At 46.5% G+C, this 18,402-nt stretch overlaps 1 protein-coding gene across 1 annotated transcript in view; it reads right to left on the reverse strand.

Annotated features, from left to right (window-relative positions):
• The window catches only part of SPG7 (SPG7 matrix AAA peptidase subunit, paraplegin), a 38,123-nt gene that overhangs the window by 7,463 nt on the left and 12,258 nt on the right, over positions 1–18,402 (reverse strand). Inside the window, exons 4-9 of the mRNA XM_066582930.1 lie at positions 17,373–17,611; positions 16,881–17,020; positions 16,012–16,114; positions 8,139–8,264; positions 6,900–7,062; positions 2,416–2,589 (exon numbers count right to left, since the gene is read on the reverse strand). Coding sequence (XP_066439027.1) covers positions 2,416–2,589; positions 6,900–7,062; positions 8,139–8,264; positions 16,012–16,114; positions 16,881–17,020; positions 17,373–17,611 — 945 coding nt within the window. The remainder of the gene's footprint in view (positions 1–2,415; positions 2,590–6,899; positions 7,063–8,138; positions 8,265–16,011; positions 16,115–16,880; positions 17,021–17,372; positions 17,612–18,402) is intronic.

The following is an 18,402-nucleotide window of genomic DNA, read 5'->3' on the forward strand; positions in this document are numbered from 1 at the left end:
CCCTGAAGTGAAGGCAGCAACAGTCACACATGTACACCACTGCTCCATTCATTTCAATGGGACCTCCGAAGTAGTAAAACCTGGTAGACATGGGCTCCACTCTCACTTCAGGACACATCGCAGCCCCGTTCTCAGGATTGGTGGGAGTCCCAGCAGTCGGACTCCACCGATCTGAAAGTTAGTCCCCTATTCTGTGGATAGGGTAACTTTATCATGACAAAACCCTTCTAATAGGATTGTTCATCATCATACAGAGCATTAATCAGCAGCGCATCCACCATTTACACGATGAGCAAGCATTTTATGCCAGCATGTCAGATCTAATCAGCTGACAATCAAGGGTTTGCTCGCTCGTTGGCTGATCATGGTCATATTCCCACAGCTCGATGACCCGGTAAACAAACATTGTTATCCAATCATCAACAAATGTAAAAGGCCTTTAAAAACAAAAAAGGTGCAAAATGTATATAAATACACAAGCATATATAAATGTAAGCACACTGCTGAATTAAGGCCGGGCTCACACAATCAGATTTCAATTGCGAATTCCACGATCTGACTTTCTGCGGTAAAACGTGGGCATTAAAAAGGCACGCATTTTTAAATTTGCCTTTACACACCCGGATACCAATTGCATGTTCTATGTTATTGTGGAATCCGTGCGGGCAGCCTTCTTTGATGCCAATGGAGGCGTCTGACCCGCAGCCCATACCCAATTAACATTGCGTATGCGCTACAGGTACCTGTGTCATCGCTAAGCGATGGTGTAGGTAATACAAACAGAGAAAAAAAAAAAAACTGTACTCCGCATGATAGATAAAATACTGGGAATTTATAAGCGAGGCGCGAAAGTGAAATTTAGGATCTGTCCAGAAGGCAGGAAACCAGGATGTGTGTGTTGAGCTCTACTCGGTCATTTCTGGCTGACGTCCACGACGCTGTGTCACATCTCAGAGAGGATGCCATTACTGAATAGCTAAAATAAAGCATTCCTTGTCACCGACAGCCAAACACTATATCATGCACAAGGCTGTATCCACAGCTGGCAGCAAAAAAAAAAAAAAGAGTAAAAGTTGTAAAGTCTCCCATTCAAGTCCAAATCTAAATTATCTAAATGAACCATAAATCTAAGGAAGGAAATTACTTGAGACGGTAAGAAACAATGGGCTCGGAGTGGTGCAATATATGGAACTAGGTCATAAGGCTCCTTCAAAGTTATTATATTTAGCTGTAAAAACTGTAGTCCCAGACTTGGCATCTGACATTAGTTACTGGAAAGTGCAATGGAAACCCCCAGTAATCAGCCAGGCGTTACGGCCACCCGTACGTTTCTGCTGCAGAGGAAATCCATAATTACATGGCATCAGATCTGCTAGAGATGAGGCAGCTGACACTGACTTGTAGGAGCTCAGCAACCTCGGGCAGCTACACTGAAATAAATTGAGCCATGCCGCACATGTGACAGCCGCTGCCCTCACTTGAGGATGCACCGAACACATGTTTTCGGGATTGGTTGGGGTCCCAGCGGTCAGACCACCACTGATCAGAAAGTTATGCGCAATCCTGTAGATGAGGAATAAATTTTAATTATGGCACAACCCTTTAATGAATTTTGCAGTAAGCTGTTATGAAAACACTGTTAAGAGGTTATTAAGCTACTGTATACAAAAATTGCATCTGTATATTTAAAGGGGTATTCCAGTTACGCAAAGTTGCTGACAAATGTATCAAAAGTTATTAAAAGTTTGCAGTGTGGTTCTGCTTTGGATTTTGTGTCTGAATCTCCAAATACCACCATCTTCTGTTGGCATTCCTGAGCTACGGTTCAGGCTTGCTCTGTAAGAACGACCAGGAACAGCTTTTTCTCTCTTCAGCTCTCGGTACGGGGTTACTGACCATTAACCCTTTGCAATCTAATTTTGGATTCAGGGTTTCCTAGGGGGCTTTCCCTTTCTGCCATTATACAATGGCGCTATCTGCAGGCTAGAGCCAGTACTGCGGTATGGGACATGCTGGAGAGGCCCCCAACAACAGAGCGGCCAGTAATACACAGCAAGAATACCCTGCTGGACGTCTTCCGACATCGGAGCTGTACAGCCTTCAATCAGAATGTCTAAAAAAGTCAGACAGTGGATTGGAAAGGGTTAAGATGGCAGTGCTTAGCGGGAAAGCACACAAGAAGAAAACACAGAGCAGGGAATTATGTGAATTGTAGTTTCAAGCTGCGTATGCAGCAGGCAACTTGGAAAATAGTGGTGTGTATAAACATAAAACCAGATTTCCTAAAATTCACTTCACACCCAGAATACCCCTTTAAAATCTTTGCATCACTGTACCGCCAGTAGGCACTTTCCTCCTTGGGCCTAAGAAAGCCTTCAGATCTGTTAGTACAAGAAATATAGACCCTTTGCTCACCATCCATCTCCACCAGCAGCTGGTTCAGTGTCTGTTCCTCTTCAGGGTTTGAAAATGTAGCCATGTTAGAAGATCGCTTTTTGCCTACTGCATCAATTTCATCAATGTACACGATGCAGGGAGCGTGGATCCGAGCTTCCTTAAAGAGACTGCGCATCCGTGCTGCACCTAGGCCTAATATTTAGCATAAAACAAAAGTTATGGCCAACGTCGCAAAACGCACATATAAACCACCCCAAGAAATGCATATTATGGACAATGCATTCGGAAAGTCTTCAGAGCCTTTCACTTTTTTTTTTTTTTTTTTTTTTTTTTTACACATTTTGTTAGGTTGTCGTCTTGTGCAAATTAAAAGAAAAAAAAAATCAAGTTTTTCCCATCATTCTGCACTCAGTACCCCATAATGACAAACAAAAAACAGAAGGTTGGAAATCTTTTTACAGTTTTTAAAAACTAACATTCTGCATTGACATAAGTATTCACACCCTGTACTCAGGTGAAGCACCTTTGGCAGCGATTACAGCCTCCAGTCTTCTTAGCTATGATGCCACAAGGTTTGCCCACCTGGATTTTGGGATATTCGGCCATTCTGCTCTACAGATCCTTTCAAGCTCTGTCAGGTTGGATGAGGGCCGTCTGCAGAGCCACTTTCAGGTCTCTTCAGAGATATTTGATGGGGTTCAAGTCGGGGCTCTGGCTGGGCCACTCAAGGACACTCACAGAGTTGTCCCTAAGCCATTCCTGTGTTGTCTTGGTGGTGTACTTAAAAACATTGCCTTGTTGGTAGGTGGACCGGGTTTACATTAAGAATATCTCTGTACTTTGCCCCATTCAGCTTTCCATCAACCCTGACCAGAGAATCGTGTGTCTCATAGAGTTATTTAGGTGCTTTTTCGTAAACTACAGGCGGCTTTTATGTGTCTTTTACTAAGGAGGAGAATAATTATAATAATTCTTTGTATAGCGCCAACTTATTCTGCCCACTCTGCCATAAAGCCCAGATTGGTGGAGGCTGCAGTGATGGTTGACCTTTGGGGAGTTTCTCCCATCTGCACATGGGATCTTTGGAACTCAGCCAGGGTGACCATTCGATTTTTAGTCACCTCTCTTACCAAGGCCCTTCTAACCTCCATTACTTAGTTTGGTGGGCCGTCCAACTCTAGGAAGAGTCCTGGTCGCACCAAACGTCATCCATTTAAGGATTATGGAGGCTGCTGCGATCTTGGGAACTTTCTGTACAGCAGAAATGTTTTGCAGCCTTCTCCATATCTGTTCCTCCACACAATCCTGTCTCTGAGCTCTACAGGTAGTTCTTTCCTCTTTGTGGCTTGGTTTTGGCTCTGATATGCATTGTGAGCTGCAAGACCTCATATAGACAGGGGGTGTTTCTTTTAAAATCATGTCCAATCCACTGAATGTTCCACTGGTGACTCCAACCAAGGTGTAGAAACATCTGAAAGATGATCAAGAGAAAAATGGGAGGCCCCCAGAGCTCAATTAAAAGTGTCATACCAGAGGGTCTTAATTCTAGGTCAATGCAAAATGTTAGTTTTTCATTTTTTTATTGATTTACAAAGATTTCAAACTATTCCATTTTCATTTTGTTATTATGGGGTGCAGAATGATTGGGGGGAAAAAAATCATGTCTTTTTTTTTTTACACAAGGATTTGAAAAAGAATTGCCGATTTTTTCATTAGTGTTGCAATTCTTCACCACTTTCAATATCTTTATTACCAGTAAGTGGATCAAAACCGTTTTAATAACATAAAGGAGGCTAAAAATTCAGACTTGACACAAATGTATCAGGTAATCCTCAGCAAAACATATACATCAGTAGCACAACTTGGCATCTCTCAGGTCCTGATAGTTTGCTACAATGTATCAGTGTCTGTAAAATATATAAGCCAGAAGTTCAATTGTATTGAACTATCAGGTATGATATTAAAGTATATTATTAAGCGGCCCGGTGCAGAATTTCTGGTGGCCCAGCACCACCCGGAATATCGCTGCCAGCATTCTGCTGCAGACGCTTCCTCTCCTGCTATCCTGACTTGCGCTGAGCTCTCAGATAAAAGCAGCCGCAGAGCAAGCCAGGACCTCAGGTAGCCCTGCATGACCACAGTGCAATGAACAGGACCGGGACTCTCATCGGCACAGGCAGCGTGATGATGTCATTCCATCGCGTCGCCTGTGCCAGGCCAGAAGAGCACTCCCTACTTGGCATGCTTAGGTAAGTATACATATTTTTTTGTTGATTTGGGACAGTATTAATATAAAAGCGGCATAAATGATTTGAATATACTAGGGGTATCTGAATGCACTATTTCTACTTTTACTATTATGGCGACACCTGGGAGGTACGAAGACTATTAAGAGGACACTTTATTAACTCCATGTAAGAGTAAGAGAACTTGTAAAATGTGTTTAATAGGTTTTAATGTTTTTAGAGGCTTACTTTTGAAGTAAAGGGTTGATTACACTTTCATTATCTTTCTCAGCGGGATAGCAGCTGATTAGTATTCTTTCAGCTGGTATCCCGCACAGAGCTCTCAGCGATAGCTCCGAGAACAAAGCAGCTCCTGCTGTTCTCAGCGCTATCAGTTGAGCTGTTTGCATATACAAAGTAGCTGCTGTTCTCAGAACAGTCAGTGGTATCCCGCTCCGCCTGCACTTAACTCTTAAGTAGCTAATTAGCTACTTAAAACTTTATGCAAAGATGATCGCTGAGAACTGTCACTCAAACTGTCATTTGAACGATTTTTGAGCAATCATCTTTAAGTGTAAATGGGCCTTTAGGGAACAAGGGGGAATCCTTCACATTAGGGATACTGTATTTCCATTGAATGAACAAATCCTTTATAGAAGTTTTCCAGACAAGTTTTTTTAAGAAGCTTTCAGAGAGGGCATATTGCCAGGTATGGTGCAGCTCTGTGCTTGCATATTAGAACTTCTGATTGTGTTGCATCGCCACTGAGGAGATTGCAAGAAGAAGCTATTTCTTCTATGGAAGAGGGAAGGGTGATTAATAGATGTTAGTAATAGCCAAGTATATAAACAACAGTTACAAAACCTGATAAGAGAACACCAAGGGCCCTTTTACACGGGCTTAAAAATCGTTCGGATTCCAGCAACCCACGTCAAGGATAAGTTGCTACCTGGACCTAAGGGGAAAAAGAAAAACCCTCTGGCTCCAAATGTTCTCAGGTGCTACTAAATCCCTTTCTCCGGTGCAATGATGCAACTTAAGGGCTTTTTACAGGGGCCGATAATAGTTCGGATTTCCACAATCCAGTGAGAATCTGAATGATTATTGTTCAGTGTATATGCATACCACAACTGAATGACAACTTGTTCACTCTTTTTACACTGTTCAGTTTCTGTATGCATAAAACTGAGCTATGGACTGGCCTGTGTACTGTTAATGGTGGCAGACATCATAAAATGATCCCGGCCCGCTCCGCCTTCATTCACTCAGCGATGCTCATTCCTGTGTAAAAGCACGGGTACGATCATCGCTGGGACGACCTGTTGGGCATCTGCGCCCGACAGGTTGTCCTGTGTAGAAGAGCCTTAAGTGCAGTCATGTGAGCTACAGAGATTGGCCATAATCCAATTTCTCCCTGTGGAGAGAGGTAAGGAGGGCATTAGATGGCTGCAAAAGATTGTGTCATCACAAAGATACCTATTCTTTCTTGCTACAATAGGCTGTTCACAGAAAGTAATGAAGTGGCTTGATGCAAACAAAACCTATAGGATCAAATTAGATGGAAGGGGTCGTGTTGCAGTCAGATAATAGTAATGACTGCTGTAGAACACAGAGCATCAATGTAACAGCATCACTCCGGCATGGAACTGTGGCTTCCAGTTACTTCTTGTGTAACCTTGTTAGAGATAGCCACGTAGGTGTAAAATGATCAGCACCCTCTAGTACAGGGAAGAGAGGCTACCTGGTGCTTAGAAACCAAGTATATATTATAAAGTCGCGGTATATCAGAGTAATACACTCCTCTCTGCTTACGTGGTAGCTAATCCTGATCAACCAGTAGATAAAACATCTAGGTGTAGTTGCTAGAAGAACTTGCAGGAACTGCATATACAGCCAGGAACTGAATCTAGCAGGATATAATTACTCCAGCTGTAGACGTGGAGACGGGCGGCAGATGCACACCATAACAGCGTATCTTGCATAGACATGTCGGATACAGAGTTAAGCACCATTACTCCTCCCATAGAGAGCAATGATGCGGCTACTTGCAGTAACTGTGTAGGTATGACAAGTAGTCACGTCAGATACAGATTTAGCACAGTGCCTGCAGGAGGGGTACAGCTGGTGGGATGAACATTTCGGTTTGTGTCCGGCTCCTAGTGACAGTCGCTATATCCAAGGTCTTGATGTGCCCCCAATGACATGGACGAGATAACTGTGAGACATAGGGAAATCTCTGCATAAATGGAGAAATGCTTTTAAAGCCTCTTTTCTTACCTCCAATCACTTCCACAAACTCTGAACCAGCCATTGCCAGGAAAGGCACTTGAGCTTCTGTGGCTACAGCCTTTGCCAACAGGGTCTTTCCACATCCAGGAGGTCCAAGAAGTAACGCCCCTTTGGGTACTTTTGCTCCTAGATGAAGGTAGCGTTCTGGGTTCTTAAAAATTAAATGTCAACATCTGGTTGGAGATATATATTATGTATATCACACACATTATATATCACACACACACACATACATATATAAAATCACACACAATATATATATATATATATATATATATATCTCACACACACACACACACACGCTGATATACCAGGCCTCGCCCGAGTTAATTTGGTGCAGGTGTTTATGAAGTTAAGGTTACTTTAGAGGAACCGAGGAATAAAATATGTATATACATGCCAAATTTCATGCTTGTACAACACGGGGAAGTTACATTACATAGGGGTGCACTTACTTTTGCAATTAGCATTCAATAATCAAGTTACGACTCCTTTACTTTTCCTATTTAGGATATAAAGAATGCTCATGCCAAATTTCACGCTTGTACGACACCGGGAAGGTATATTACATAAGTGTACCTATACTTTTGCAATTCGCATTAAATAATCAAGTTGTGACCCCTTTACTTTTTGTAAGGGGTTATTCAAATTATAGAAAAAGAAGAGTCAAATGCAGGAAAGTTACAGTTGGTTGTAGGTTATCATGAAGCTTGCTATTCTTGTGATTCGCACGCTGTATGGAGTTGTTCCTCCTCGAAAAAATATATTAACTGTTGAACAATAAACATGGGTGGAATTATCTCGTGTGTTACGCGTATCGATTCTCCGAGCTCGTCCCAACCACACCTAATTTGGCACTCATGTTATATCCAATTGCTCATTTGAGCCAACAGTAAATATACCTTTTTACGGGTAAAATTTGGTCCCCAAACCTTAGTGACTTTGGATGCAGCCGGGGTATTGTTTACATGCTCACCCTACAGAATCCTTTATATAGGCTGCTCTGTAAGGAAGAGATCAATATAGGGCTCATGCAGGGAGAGCATTGGCTGCCCTAAATCTAACATGCTGAAATGGCACATTATGATTATTATTGTAAATCTATACTTTTATGTTCAGAACAGACGTTTCCAGTATGGCTTCCTTTACAAGTAGGAGGATTGTGTAAACGCTGCAATTACAATACCAGGTACAGATATTAGAAAGCTATGATATGTTATTTCTTACCTTCAAGTAATCCACAAATTCCTTCACTTCCATCTTGGCCTCATGCATCCCAGCAACATCCTTAAAGCTGATTCCTTTTCCTGATGTCCCATCTACAATGGTAAAACGAGCCATCTTCAGCTGATACTGAAACCAAAGACAATACAGTAAGTGGTAGTTCTGGGATGGACTGTGGTGCTATATTTGGGCACATTAGATCTTTGATCAGGATTACAGAGGTACGCTACACGACCAAGACGATATTGCAGCTTCAACGACAAGTATTGACATGGTTGGAAATTTTTGTGGAAGGCACAAAGCACCACCCATTGAGGTTGTACAATGGTCGTGATTAGAGATGAGCGAACGTACTCGTCCGAGCTTGATACTCGTTCGAGTATTAGCGTGTTCGAGATGCTCGTTACTCGTAACGAGTACCACGCGATGTTCGGGTTACTTTCACTTTCATCTCTGAGACGTTAGCGCGCTTTTCTGGCCAATTGAAAGACAGGGAAGGCATTACAACTTCCCCCTGCGACGTTCAAGCCCTATACCACCCCCCTGCAGTGAGTGGCTGGCGAGATCAGGTGTCACCCGAGTATATAAATAGGCCCCTCCCGCGGCTCGCCTCAGATGCGTTGTGAGATAGCTGAGGGACAGTGCTAATGGTGCCGGAGCTGCTATAGGGAGAGTGTTAGGAGTTAGTGTAGGCTTCAAGAACCCCAACGGTCCTTCTTAGGGCCACATCTAACCGTGTGCAGTACTGTGGAGGCTGCTGTTAGCAGTGTTGCACATTTTTTTTTTTTTGGTATATCGGCCGTGCAGAGCATTGCGCCCTGCAGTAATACTACAGGGACAGAAGTGGTGGTTAGGCAGGGAGAGTGTTAGGAGTTAGTGTAGGCTTCAAGAACCCCAACGGTCCTTCTTAGGGCCACATCTAACCGTGTGCAGTACTGTGGAGGCTGCTGTTAGCAGTGTTGCAAATTTTTTTTTTGTTGGTATATCGGCCGTGCAGAGCATTGCGCCCTGCAGTAATAATACAGGGACAGAATTGTGTAGGCAGGGCGAGAATACATCTTATAGACTGAATATACGCAGTGGTCCTTTTGCAAAAAAAGATTTGAAAAAAATCTATTTCGCCTGCCTGTCACTGTGCTCAGTGTTCTGGGTCTGTGTGTGCTGGGGGTAAAATTTCTCCAAATAAATACGCAGCCAGCTAAGTGTTACAGCAGGCTTGCGCCAAATTATTTCCTGGCGTTCCGTAAGCGAACTCAGCCTCCAACCACAGGCCAATAAGCGGCACATTTAATTACAGTGTTGTGTTTCTGCATTCCTGGTAATACAGCATGCTGAGGGGTAGGGGTAGGCCTAGAGGACGTGGGCGCGGCCGAGGACGCGGAGGCCCTAGTCCGGGTGTGGGCACAGGCCGAGCTCCTGATCCTGGTGTATCGCAGCCGACTGCTGCGGGATTAGGAGAGAGGCACGTTTCTGGCGTCCCCACATTCATAGCACATTTAATGGGTCCACGCGGTAGACCCTTATTAGAAAATGAGCAGTGTGAGCAGGTCCTGTCGTGGATGGCAGAAAGTGCCTCCAGCAACCTATCGTCCACCCAGAGTTCTGCGCCGTCCACTGCTGCAACTCAGAATCCTCTGGCTGCTGCTCCTCCTTCCTCCCAGCCTCCTCACTCCATGAAAATGAGACATTCTGAGGAGCGGGCAGACTCCCAGGAACTGTTCTCGGGCCCCTGCCCAGAATGGGCAGCAATGGTTCCTCTCCCACCAGAGGAGTTTATCGTGACTGATGCCCAACCATTGCAAAGTTCCCGGGGTCCGGGGGAAGAGGCTGGGGACTTCCGGCAACTGTCTCAAGACCTTTCAGTGCGTGAGGAGGACGATGACGATGAGACACAGTTGTCTATCAGTGAGGTAGTAGTAAGGGCATTAAGTCCGAGGGAGGAGCGCACCGAGGATTCTGAGGAAGAGCAGCAGGAGGACGATGAGGTGACTGACCCCACCTGGTTTGCTACGCCTACTGAGGACAGGTCTTCAGAGGGGGAGGCAAGGGCAGCAGCAGGGCAGGTTGGAAGAGGCAGTGCGGTGTCCAGGGGTAGAGGCAGGGCCAGACCGAATAATCCACCAACTGTTTCCCAAAGCGCCCCCTCGCGCCATGCCACCCTGCAGAGGCCGAGGTGCTCAAAGGTCTGGCAGTTTTTCACTGAGTGCGCAGACGACCGACGAACAGTGGTGTGCAACCTTTGTCGCGCCAAGATCAGCCGGGGAGCCACCACCACCAGCCTCACCACCACCAGCATGCGCAGACATATGATGGCCAAGCACCCCACAAGGTGGGACGAAGGCCGTTCACCGCCTCCGGTTTGCACCGCTGCCTCTCCCCCTGTGCCCCAACCTGCCACTGAGATCCAACCCCGCTCTGAGGACACAGGCACTACCGTCTCCTGGCCTGCACCCACACCCTCACCTCCGCTGTCCTCGGCCCCATCCACCAATGTCTCTCAGCGCACCGTCCAGCCGTCGCTAGCGCAAGTGTTTGAGCGCAAGCGCAAGTACGCCGCCACGCACCCGCATGCTCAAGCGTTAAACGTGCACATAGCCAAATTTATCAGCCTGGAGATGCTGCCGTATAGGGTTGTGGAAACGGAGTCCTTCAAAAGTATGATGGCGGCCGCGGCCCCGTGCTACTCAGTTCCCAGTCGCCACTACTTTTCCCGATGTGCCGTCCCAGCCCTGCACGACCACGTCTCCCGCAACATTGTACGCGCCCTCACCAACGCGGTTACTGCCAAGGTCCACTTAACAACGGACACGTGGACAAGCACAGGCGGGCAGGGCCACTATATCTCCCTGACGGCACATTGGGTGAATTTAGTGGAGGCTGGGACAGAGTCAGAGCCTGGGACCGCTCACGTCCTACCCACCCCCAGAATTGCGGGCCCCAGCTCGGTGCTGGTATCTGCGGCGGTGTATGCTTCCTCCACTAAACCACCCTCCACCTCCTCCTCCTCCTCCTCCGCAACCTCTGTCTCGCAATCAAGATGTGTCAGCAGCAGCACGTCGCCAGCAGTCGGTGTCGCGCGTCGTGGCAGCACAGCGGTGGGCAAGCGTCAGCAGGCCGTGCTGAAACTCCTCAGCTTAGGAGATAAGAGGCACACGGCCCACGAACTGCTGCAGGGTCTGACAGAGCAGACCGACCGCTGGCTTGCGCCGCTGAGCCTCCAACCGGGCATGGTCGTGTGTGACAACGGCCGTAACCTGGTGGCGGCTCTGCAGCTCGGCAGCCTCACGCACGTGCCATGCCTGGCCCACGTCTTTAATTTGGTGGTTCAGCGCTTTCTGAAAAGCTACCCTCGCTTGTCAGACCTGCTCGGAAAGGTGCGCCGGCTCTGCGCACATTTCCGCAAGTCCCACACGGACGCTGCCACCCTGCAACATCGGTTTAATCTGCCAGTGCACCGACTGCTGTGCGACGTGCCCACACGGTGGAACTCTACGCTCCACATGTTGGCCAGGCTCTATGAGCAGCGTAGAGCTATAGTGGAATACCAACCCCAACATGGGCGGCGCAGTGGGAGTCAGCCTCCTCAATTATTTTCAGAAGAGTGGGCCTGGTTGGCAGACATCTGCCAGGTCCTTCGAAACTTTGAGGAGTCTACCCAGGTGGTGAGCGGCGATGCTGCAATCATTAGCGTCACCATTCCTCTGCTATGTCTCTTGAGAAGTTCCCTGCAAAGTATAAAGGCAGACGCTTTGCACTCGGAAACAGAGTCGGGGGAAGACAGTATGTCGCTGGATAGTCAGAGCACCCTCCTGTCTATATCTCAGCGCGGTGAGGAGGAGGGTGGTGAGGAGGAGGAGGAGGAGGAGGAAGATGAGGAGGAGGGGGAAGACACAGCTGCTGGCCTGTCATCCTTTCAGCGTGTATGGCCTAAGGAGGAGGAGGAGGAGGAGGAGGAGGAGGAGGATCCTGAAAGTGATCTTCCTAGTGAGGACAGCCATGTGTGGCGTACAGGTACCCTGGCACACATGGCTGACTTCATGTTAGGATGCCTTTCTCGTGACCCTTGCGTTACACGCATTCTGGCCACTACGGATTACTGGGTGTACACACTGCTCGACCCACGGTATAAGGAGAACCTTTCCACTCTCATACCCGAAGAGGAAAGGGGTTCGAGAGTGTTGCTATACCACAGGACCCTGGCGGACAAACTGATGGTAAAATTCCCATCCGACAGCACTAGTGGCCGAAGGCGCAGTTCCGAGGGCCAGGTAGCAGGGGAGGCGCGGAGATCAGGCAGCATGTACAGCACAGGCAGGCCAACACTTTTTAAGGCCCTTGACAGCTTTATGGCTCCCCAGCAAGACTGTGTCACCGCTCCCCAGTCAAGGCTGAGTCGGCGGGAGCACTGTAAAAGGATGGTGAGGGAGTACGTAGCCGATCGCACGACCGTCCTCCGTGACGCCTCTGCCCCCTACAACTACTGGGTGTCGAAGCTGGACACGTGGCCTGAACTCGCGCTGTATGCCCTGGAGGTGCTTGCTTGTCCTGCGGCTAGCGTCTTGTCAGAGAGGGTGTTTAGTGCGGCTGGGGGAATCATCACAGATAAGCGTACCCACCTGTCAACCGACAGGCTAACACTCATCAAGATGAACAAAGCCTGGATTTCCCCAGACTTCTCTTCTCCACCAGCAGACAGCAGCGATACCTAAGCAATACGTAGGCTGCACCCGCGGATGGAAGCATCGTTCTGTATCCCCATCAAAAACGGGGACCTTTTCGCTTCATCAATCTGTGTCTAATATTCCTCCTCCTCCTCCTGCTCCTCCTCCTGAAACCTGACGTAATCACGCCGAACGGGCAATTTTTCTTAGGCCCACAAGGCTCACTCATATAATTTTTCTAAACAATTTTTATACGTTTCAATGCTCATTAAAGCGTTGAAACTTTCACCTCCACCAATTTTTATTTTAACTGGGCTGCCTCCAGGCCTAGTTACCAATTAAGCCACATTAACCAAAGCGATTAATGGGTTTCACCTGCCCTCTTGGTTGGCCATGGCCAATTTTTCTGAGGTACATTAGTACTGTTGATACAGCAATTTTTGTGGGCCCTCGCCTACAGTGTAATCAAATGAATTTTTAGCCCACCTGCATTACAGCTGACGTTACATCTGCTGTGTTGGGCAATGCAATGGGATATTTTTATGTACCGCCGGTGGCTTCCTGGCACCCACCCATGCTGTGGGTCCACAGGGAGTTGTAACTACATGTGTCCACTTCTAAAGAACCCCAGTCTGACTGGGGCATGCAGTGTGGGCCGAAGCCCACCTGCATTAAACATGACATTACTACCTCAGCTGTGATGGGCACTGCAATGGGATATTTTTATGTACCGCCGGTGGGTTCCAGGGAGCCACCCATGCTGTCGGTCCACAGGGACTTCACAATAGGGAGTTGTACCTGCCTGTGTCTATGAATTAAAAAGCCCGGTCTGACTGGGGCATGCAGACACCTTGACAGAATGAATAGTGTGTGGCACATAGATTCCCCATTGCTATGCCCACGTGTGCAGCTCCAGATGGAGGTGGCACAGGATTATATTTCTCATTGCTTCTGTACAGCATTGTGGGCTATCGCCCCGCCCCTTTTAAAGAGGGTCGCTGCCTAGCCGTGCCAACCCTCTGCAGTGTGTGCCTGCTTTTCCTGTGGCAGACGCACTTATAAATAGACATGAGTGTGGCGTGGCATGAGGGCAGCTGAAGGCTGGGCAGGGACAGTTTGGTGTGCGCTGTGGACACTGGGTCGTGCAGGGGGGGTTGGGCAGCATGTAACCCAAGAGAAGTGGCAGCGGAGTGTCATGCAGGCAGTGATTGTGCTTTGTTGGAGGTAGTGTGGTGCTTAGCTAAGGTATGCATTGCTAATGAGGGCTTTTCAGAAGTAAAAATTGTTGGGGGGGGGGCACTCTTGCCGCTATTGTGGCTTAATAGTGGGACCTGGGAACTTGAGATGCAGCCCAACATGTAGCCCCTCGCCTGCCCTATCCGTTGCTGTGTCGTTCCCATCACTTTCTTGAATTGCCCAGATTTTCACACATGGAAACCTTAGCGAGCATCGGCGAAATACAAAAATGCTCGGGTCGCCCATTGACTTCAATGGGGTTCGTTATTCGAAACGAACCCTCGAGCATCGCGAAAAATTCGTCTCGAGTAACGAGCACCCGAGCATTTTGGTGCTCGCTCATCTCTAGTCGTGATACCAAACGTCACTGTGGTTTCGTAGTCTACATGTTGCACACAACAAGTATAGTGGGGTTCCTCTTGGGTACCCTGCAAGCATAATTAAAGGAAGTCTTCCACCTACTTTTAGGCCTATAAGCTAAGTTTATGGTCTGAAAGTAGGTGACCTTTCGAAGTTTCATACTAACCTGCCCCTCCGGTGTCAGCACTGAAAACCACAGCTGCAGGTGAACGCCAAGTAGTGAGAGCATTATAAAATTACAATGGGCGGACTACTTAGCAGCTTATACAGCTAGAAGTAGGTGACAGATTCCCTTGAACCCCTTAATGACGCAGCCCTTTTTTCCATTTTGTCCCGCCCCCATCCTCATTGAATGGCTGCGATTGGTTAACCCAGCGTAGGCTTTCATTGGCCGATGCCTGGCTGAGTTAGCCAATCAGAGCATTAACTTTCTGGAGGCGGGGCATTTAAGCCCCACATCCAAAAAGCAATGCTCTGTCAGCGTGGAGGAGGGAGCGACAGCCTGCAGCAGCGCCGCGAGAGGCGCGTATTGTTTTTTTTTTTGCAACAGCATATTCGACGACCCTCGACTTTGGAGAAGATTTCCCTGGGTTAAAAAGTAGTCTTATACGATGGAAAATAGGGTACTTTTATTTTTTTTCAAAGACATTTAATTTTTTAAAAATTATTTTCTGCCATCTTCTGCGCACAATAAGTTTTTTATTTTTCCGTTGACGTAGTTGTGCGAGGGCTCGTTTTTTTGTGAGACATCCTGTAGTTTAGGATGGTACCATTTCGGAATACATAAGACTTTTTGTTTGCTTTTTATTGCATTTTTTTCTGGGAGGCAGGATGACTGAAGAAGTACATTTATGGCATTCTTTAATTAATTTATTTTTTTGGATAACGTTCAGTATGCAGGGTAAATGATGATGGGTATACTTTGATAGCTCGGACTCTTAGGGACGCGGCGATGCCGAATATGTATTTTTGTTTTATGCTTTCGATTTATTTTAATTGTAGATAGGAAAAAAAGGAGGGTGATTTAAACTTTTATTACTTTTTTTAACAATTAGTTAAAAACTTTATTGATCTTATTTTTACTTTTTTGCAGCCCCCCTAGGGGACTACAAAATGCAATGCTTTGATCGCTCCTGCAGTATAATGTAATGCTATAGCATTAGATCATTCTGTAATCTGACAGGCAGTCTATCAAGCCACCCACCGGGGATAGGTTGATAGGCAGTCTGCCAAGACAGCCCTGGGACCTTTCAGGAGGACCCCAGCTGCCATGACACCCGCACGGCTCCCTGCGGCGTTTAAAGGGTTAATAGCGCTGATCAGCCGCGCAGCTGATTGCAGCTATTGCCCGCGGGTTGTCAGCTGTAATAAACAGCTGACACTCGCGCTGTATTAAGAGGTCGCCCCGCGATTTCTCTTCATACATAGCCCGACACTTCATGACGTACATGTATGTTCTGGAGCGTTAAAGGGTTAATGTTGCTGACAGCAGGATTGAGGGCTGTTAATTCCCATATATAACAGCTTGTGAAACCCTCAGCTTTGGTCAAAGGATCTATAATATTCCAGGGACAGGCCCTCGCTAACCTGTGTGGTCCTATAAATGCAGCATAACTCACAAAAGCATTGAAGCCTCCTCGGCGTCCTGTTAGCCCAATTAGACGGGAAAAGTAGACAATGAGGGCAACAGACAGAGCCGTGCCTGCAATGGTGTATATAGCCCTGTGAACAGAAGATATAAAACAAGGTTATGTATAGACAAAGCATTCTCGTAGCTTAAAGCATGAAAAAAAATCAATGCATATCATACTAAATCCCAGCAGAAACAAAATGATGCACTTATCTGTTTTTTGCATTGAGTCTTCCTTGTCATGCACTTAGAAAGTATTATACTTGCAATGCCTTAAAAAGACTCTGTCAACATCTGTTTACAGCCCCCACTGAGAGAACCATAAGGTAGTGCCTGTAGTACTGATATATGTCTGCTGAGTAGATCTGTGCAGTAGTTTTGGAGAAACTTGTCAACTGGTGGCTGGAGGGTGGAATGGGTCTGGCTATCCTGCAGCTCATGAATATCCAGGACTACTATAAGTAGTCCTCCTGTGCATTTGCTACTACTGCTAAAAGGCAAGTTTATCAAAAACTACTACACAGATACAAACAGCAGACATATCACTGTAATCACTGTGACTGGCACTACTTTGTGCTGCCCTCAGGAGAGATGGTGAGAGTCTCACTTAGGTCCTCCATTAAGATTTGTAGCCGAGGGGCGTTCCCAGCACTGATTAGCACAAGCTCAGCTTCCTCGTTGAGAATTGTGCTGTCCTTGGGCACTATGACCCCGGTGTAGCGGCAGATGCTGGTAGCGGCAGCACTATACAGGGGTCAGAGCTAACTGCTTTCGAGGATAGATCATCAATAGCATTTCCATTAAAAACACATTTAATAAGCTTCAGAACTTTTTTTATATAGAAGCCAGAAATCTTACTTTCCAAGAAAATCACTGCGCTTGTAAGTAAGAGGAACGCGATCGGTCACAGCGATATTCAGCGCATCTTCCGCAGCACGCAGCCTTTCCTCAAACTTGTCGATGTTAGCCACTTTCATTCTGCAAAACAGAACCCGGGCCTGTGAGAAGGGACAATAAAAAAATGATGTTACTGAATATGCAGAAAACCAAATACTTACTTGCAAGGTTACAATTGTAAGGAGTCGCCGTCCTATGTGCACAAATATATAAAGGGGTACTCCAACAAAAGACACCTGTGGTATACCACAACTAAGCGTCTGATTGATGGAGGTTCTAGAGATTGAAGTGTCCCTTTAACTATTCGCACGGAGTAGAAATAAATGCGTCTTGTGTGCCATCTAGCAGGCTACATAAAATACGAGACCAACGAGATCAATCTAGTCAAATGATGCCATATGGGAAGCGCTAACCTACTGCACATCTTCAAAGGGATTAGGATATATTACGTACCGGTCGCCCAAGCACCACGGCATCTTCGTGCAGGAATATATGGACAAAATCATTCTCGGGTACAACCTCTATTCGCTTCACTTCACCTTTGGCCAGCATGTCATTCACAAACTCATTCCAGGAGATAGTGATGGTGTTCAAGACATTAGCAAAGTATTTGGTTGCAAAGTACAAAAAAAGCATAGTTATGCCAGACAGCATGTAGCCCAATAAGTGCTGCTCCTTATTCTTCTCGTCATCTGAAAAACGCAAAATGGGATACAGATGTATATTGTTTAATATGCTCACTCGGAAAACCGACAAAAACGATGATCTAACATCTCACCATCGGATCATTTTGGTGAAGTCTGCAAGCTTGGATCAGTCAGTCAGAATGACGCATCGCATGGTGGAGGTCCACGCTGAGACCCCACAAACTGATCTTCTGACAGGCCTCACATTTGGGTGGATTTCATATGTCTTTCTTGATATTGCACCGGTATGTTTAGGGGACCTTATACTATATTGCATTTAAAAGGGTTTTCACACTTTTTACTGTTTTGACCGATCATGGGGATTGGTTATCAATAGCAGGGGTCTGCTATTCAGGATCTCTGCTGATCATCCAGCCCAGTGTCAGCGCAGCGGGGCAGGAAGTCTGCACCGTTGGTCAGGACAAGGAGTGTACTAGATGGCTTCAATCCCATTGATTTCAGTCTGCCCCCCTCTCTGATCGTGAACGCACCTATGCTTCCTACCATCATAATGCCGCAATCTTTACAGTCATTCTGAGGAAAAGTTGACTTGGTTGCTAAGGAAACATAAGTCAGGCTTAAATCTTGGTCCTAATTGCCTATTATTCCTGAAAAGGACTGCACCCTTTTGCCCGGTGTTTCTGGTTTTACCTCTGGACAGAATTTTCTCCTGGAACTAGAGGTTGCGTTTAAGTATATCTAACTTTTCAGACAACGTCTGCTCATCTAATAGCCTGTGTGTGTCTCATCAATCCTGTAATAGCCTTAATTTACAGTGATAATGAAGGTATAAGTGC

The sequence above is a fragment of the Eleutherodactylus coqui genome, chromosome 11 (genome assembly GCF_035609145.1).
Source record: "Eleutherodactylus coqui strain aEleCoq1 chromosome 11, aEleCoq1.hap1, whole genome shotgun sequence".
NCBI lineage: Eukaryota > Metazoa > Chordata > Amphibia > Anura > Eleutherodactylidae > Eleutherodactylus > Eleutherodactylus coqui.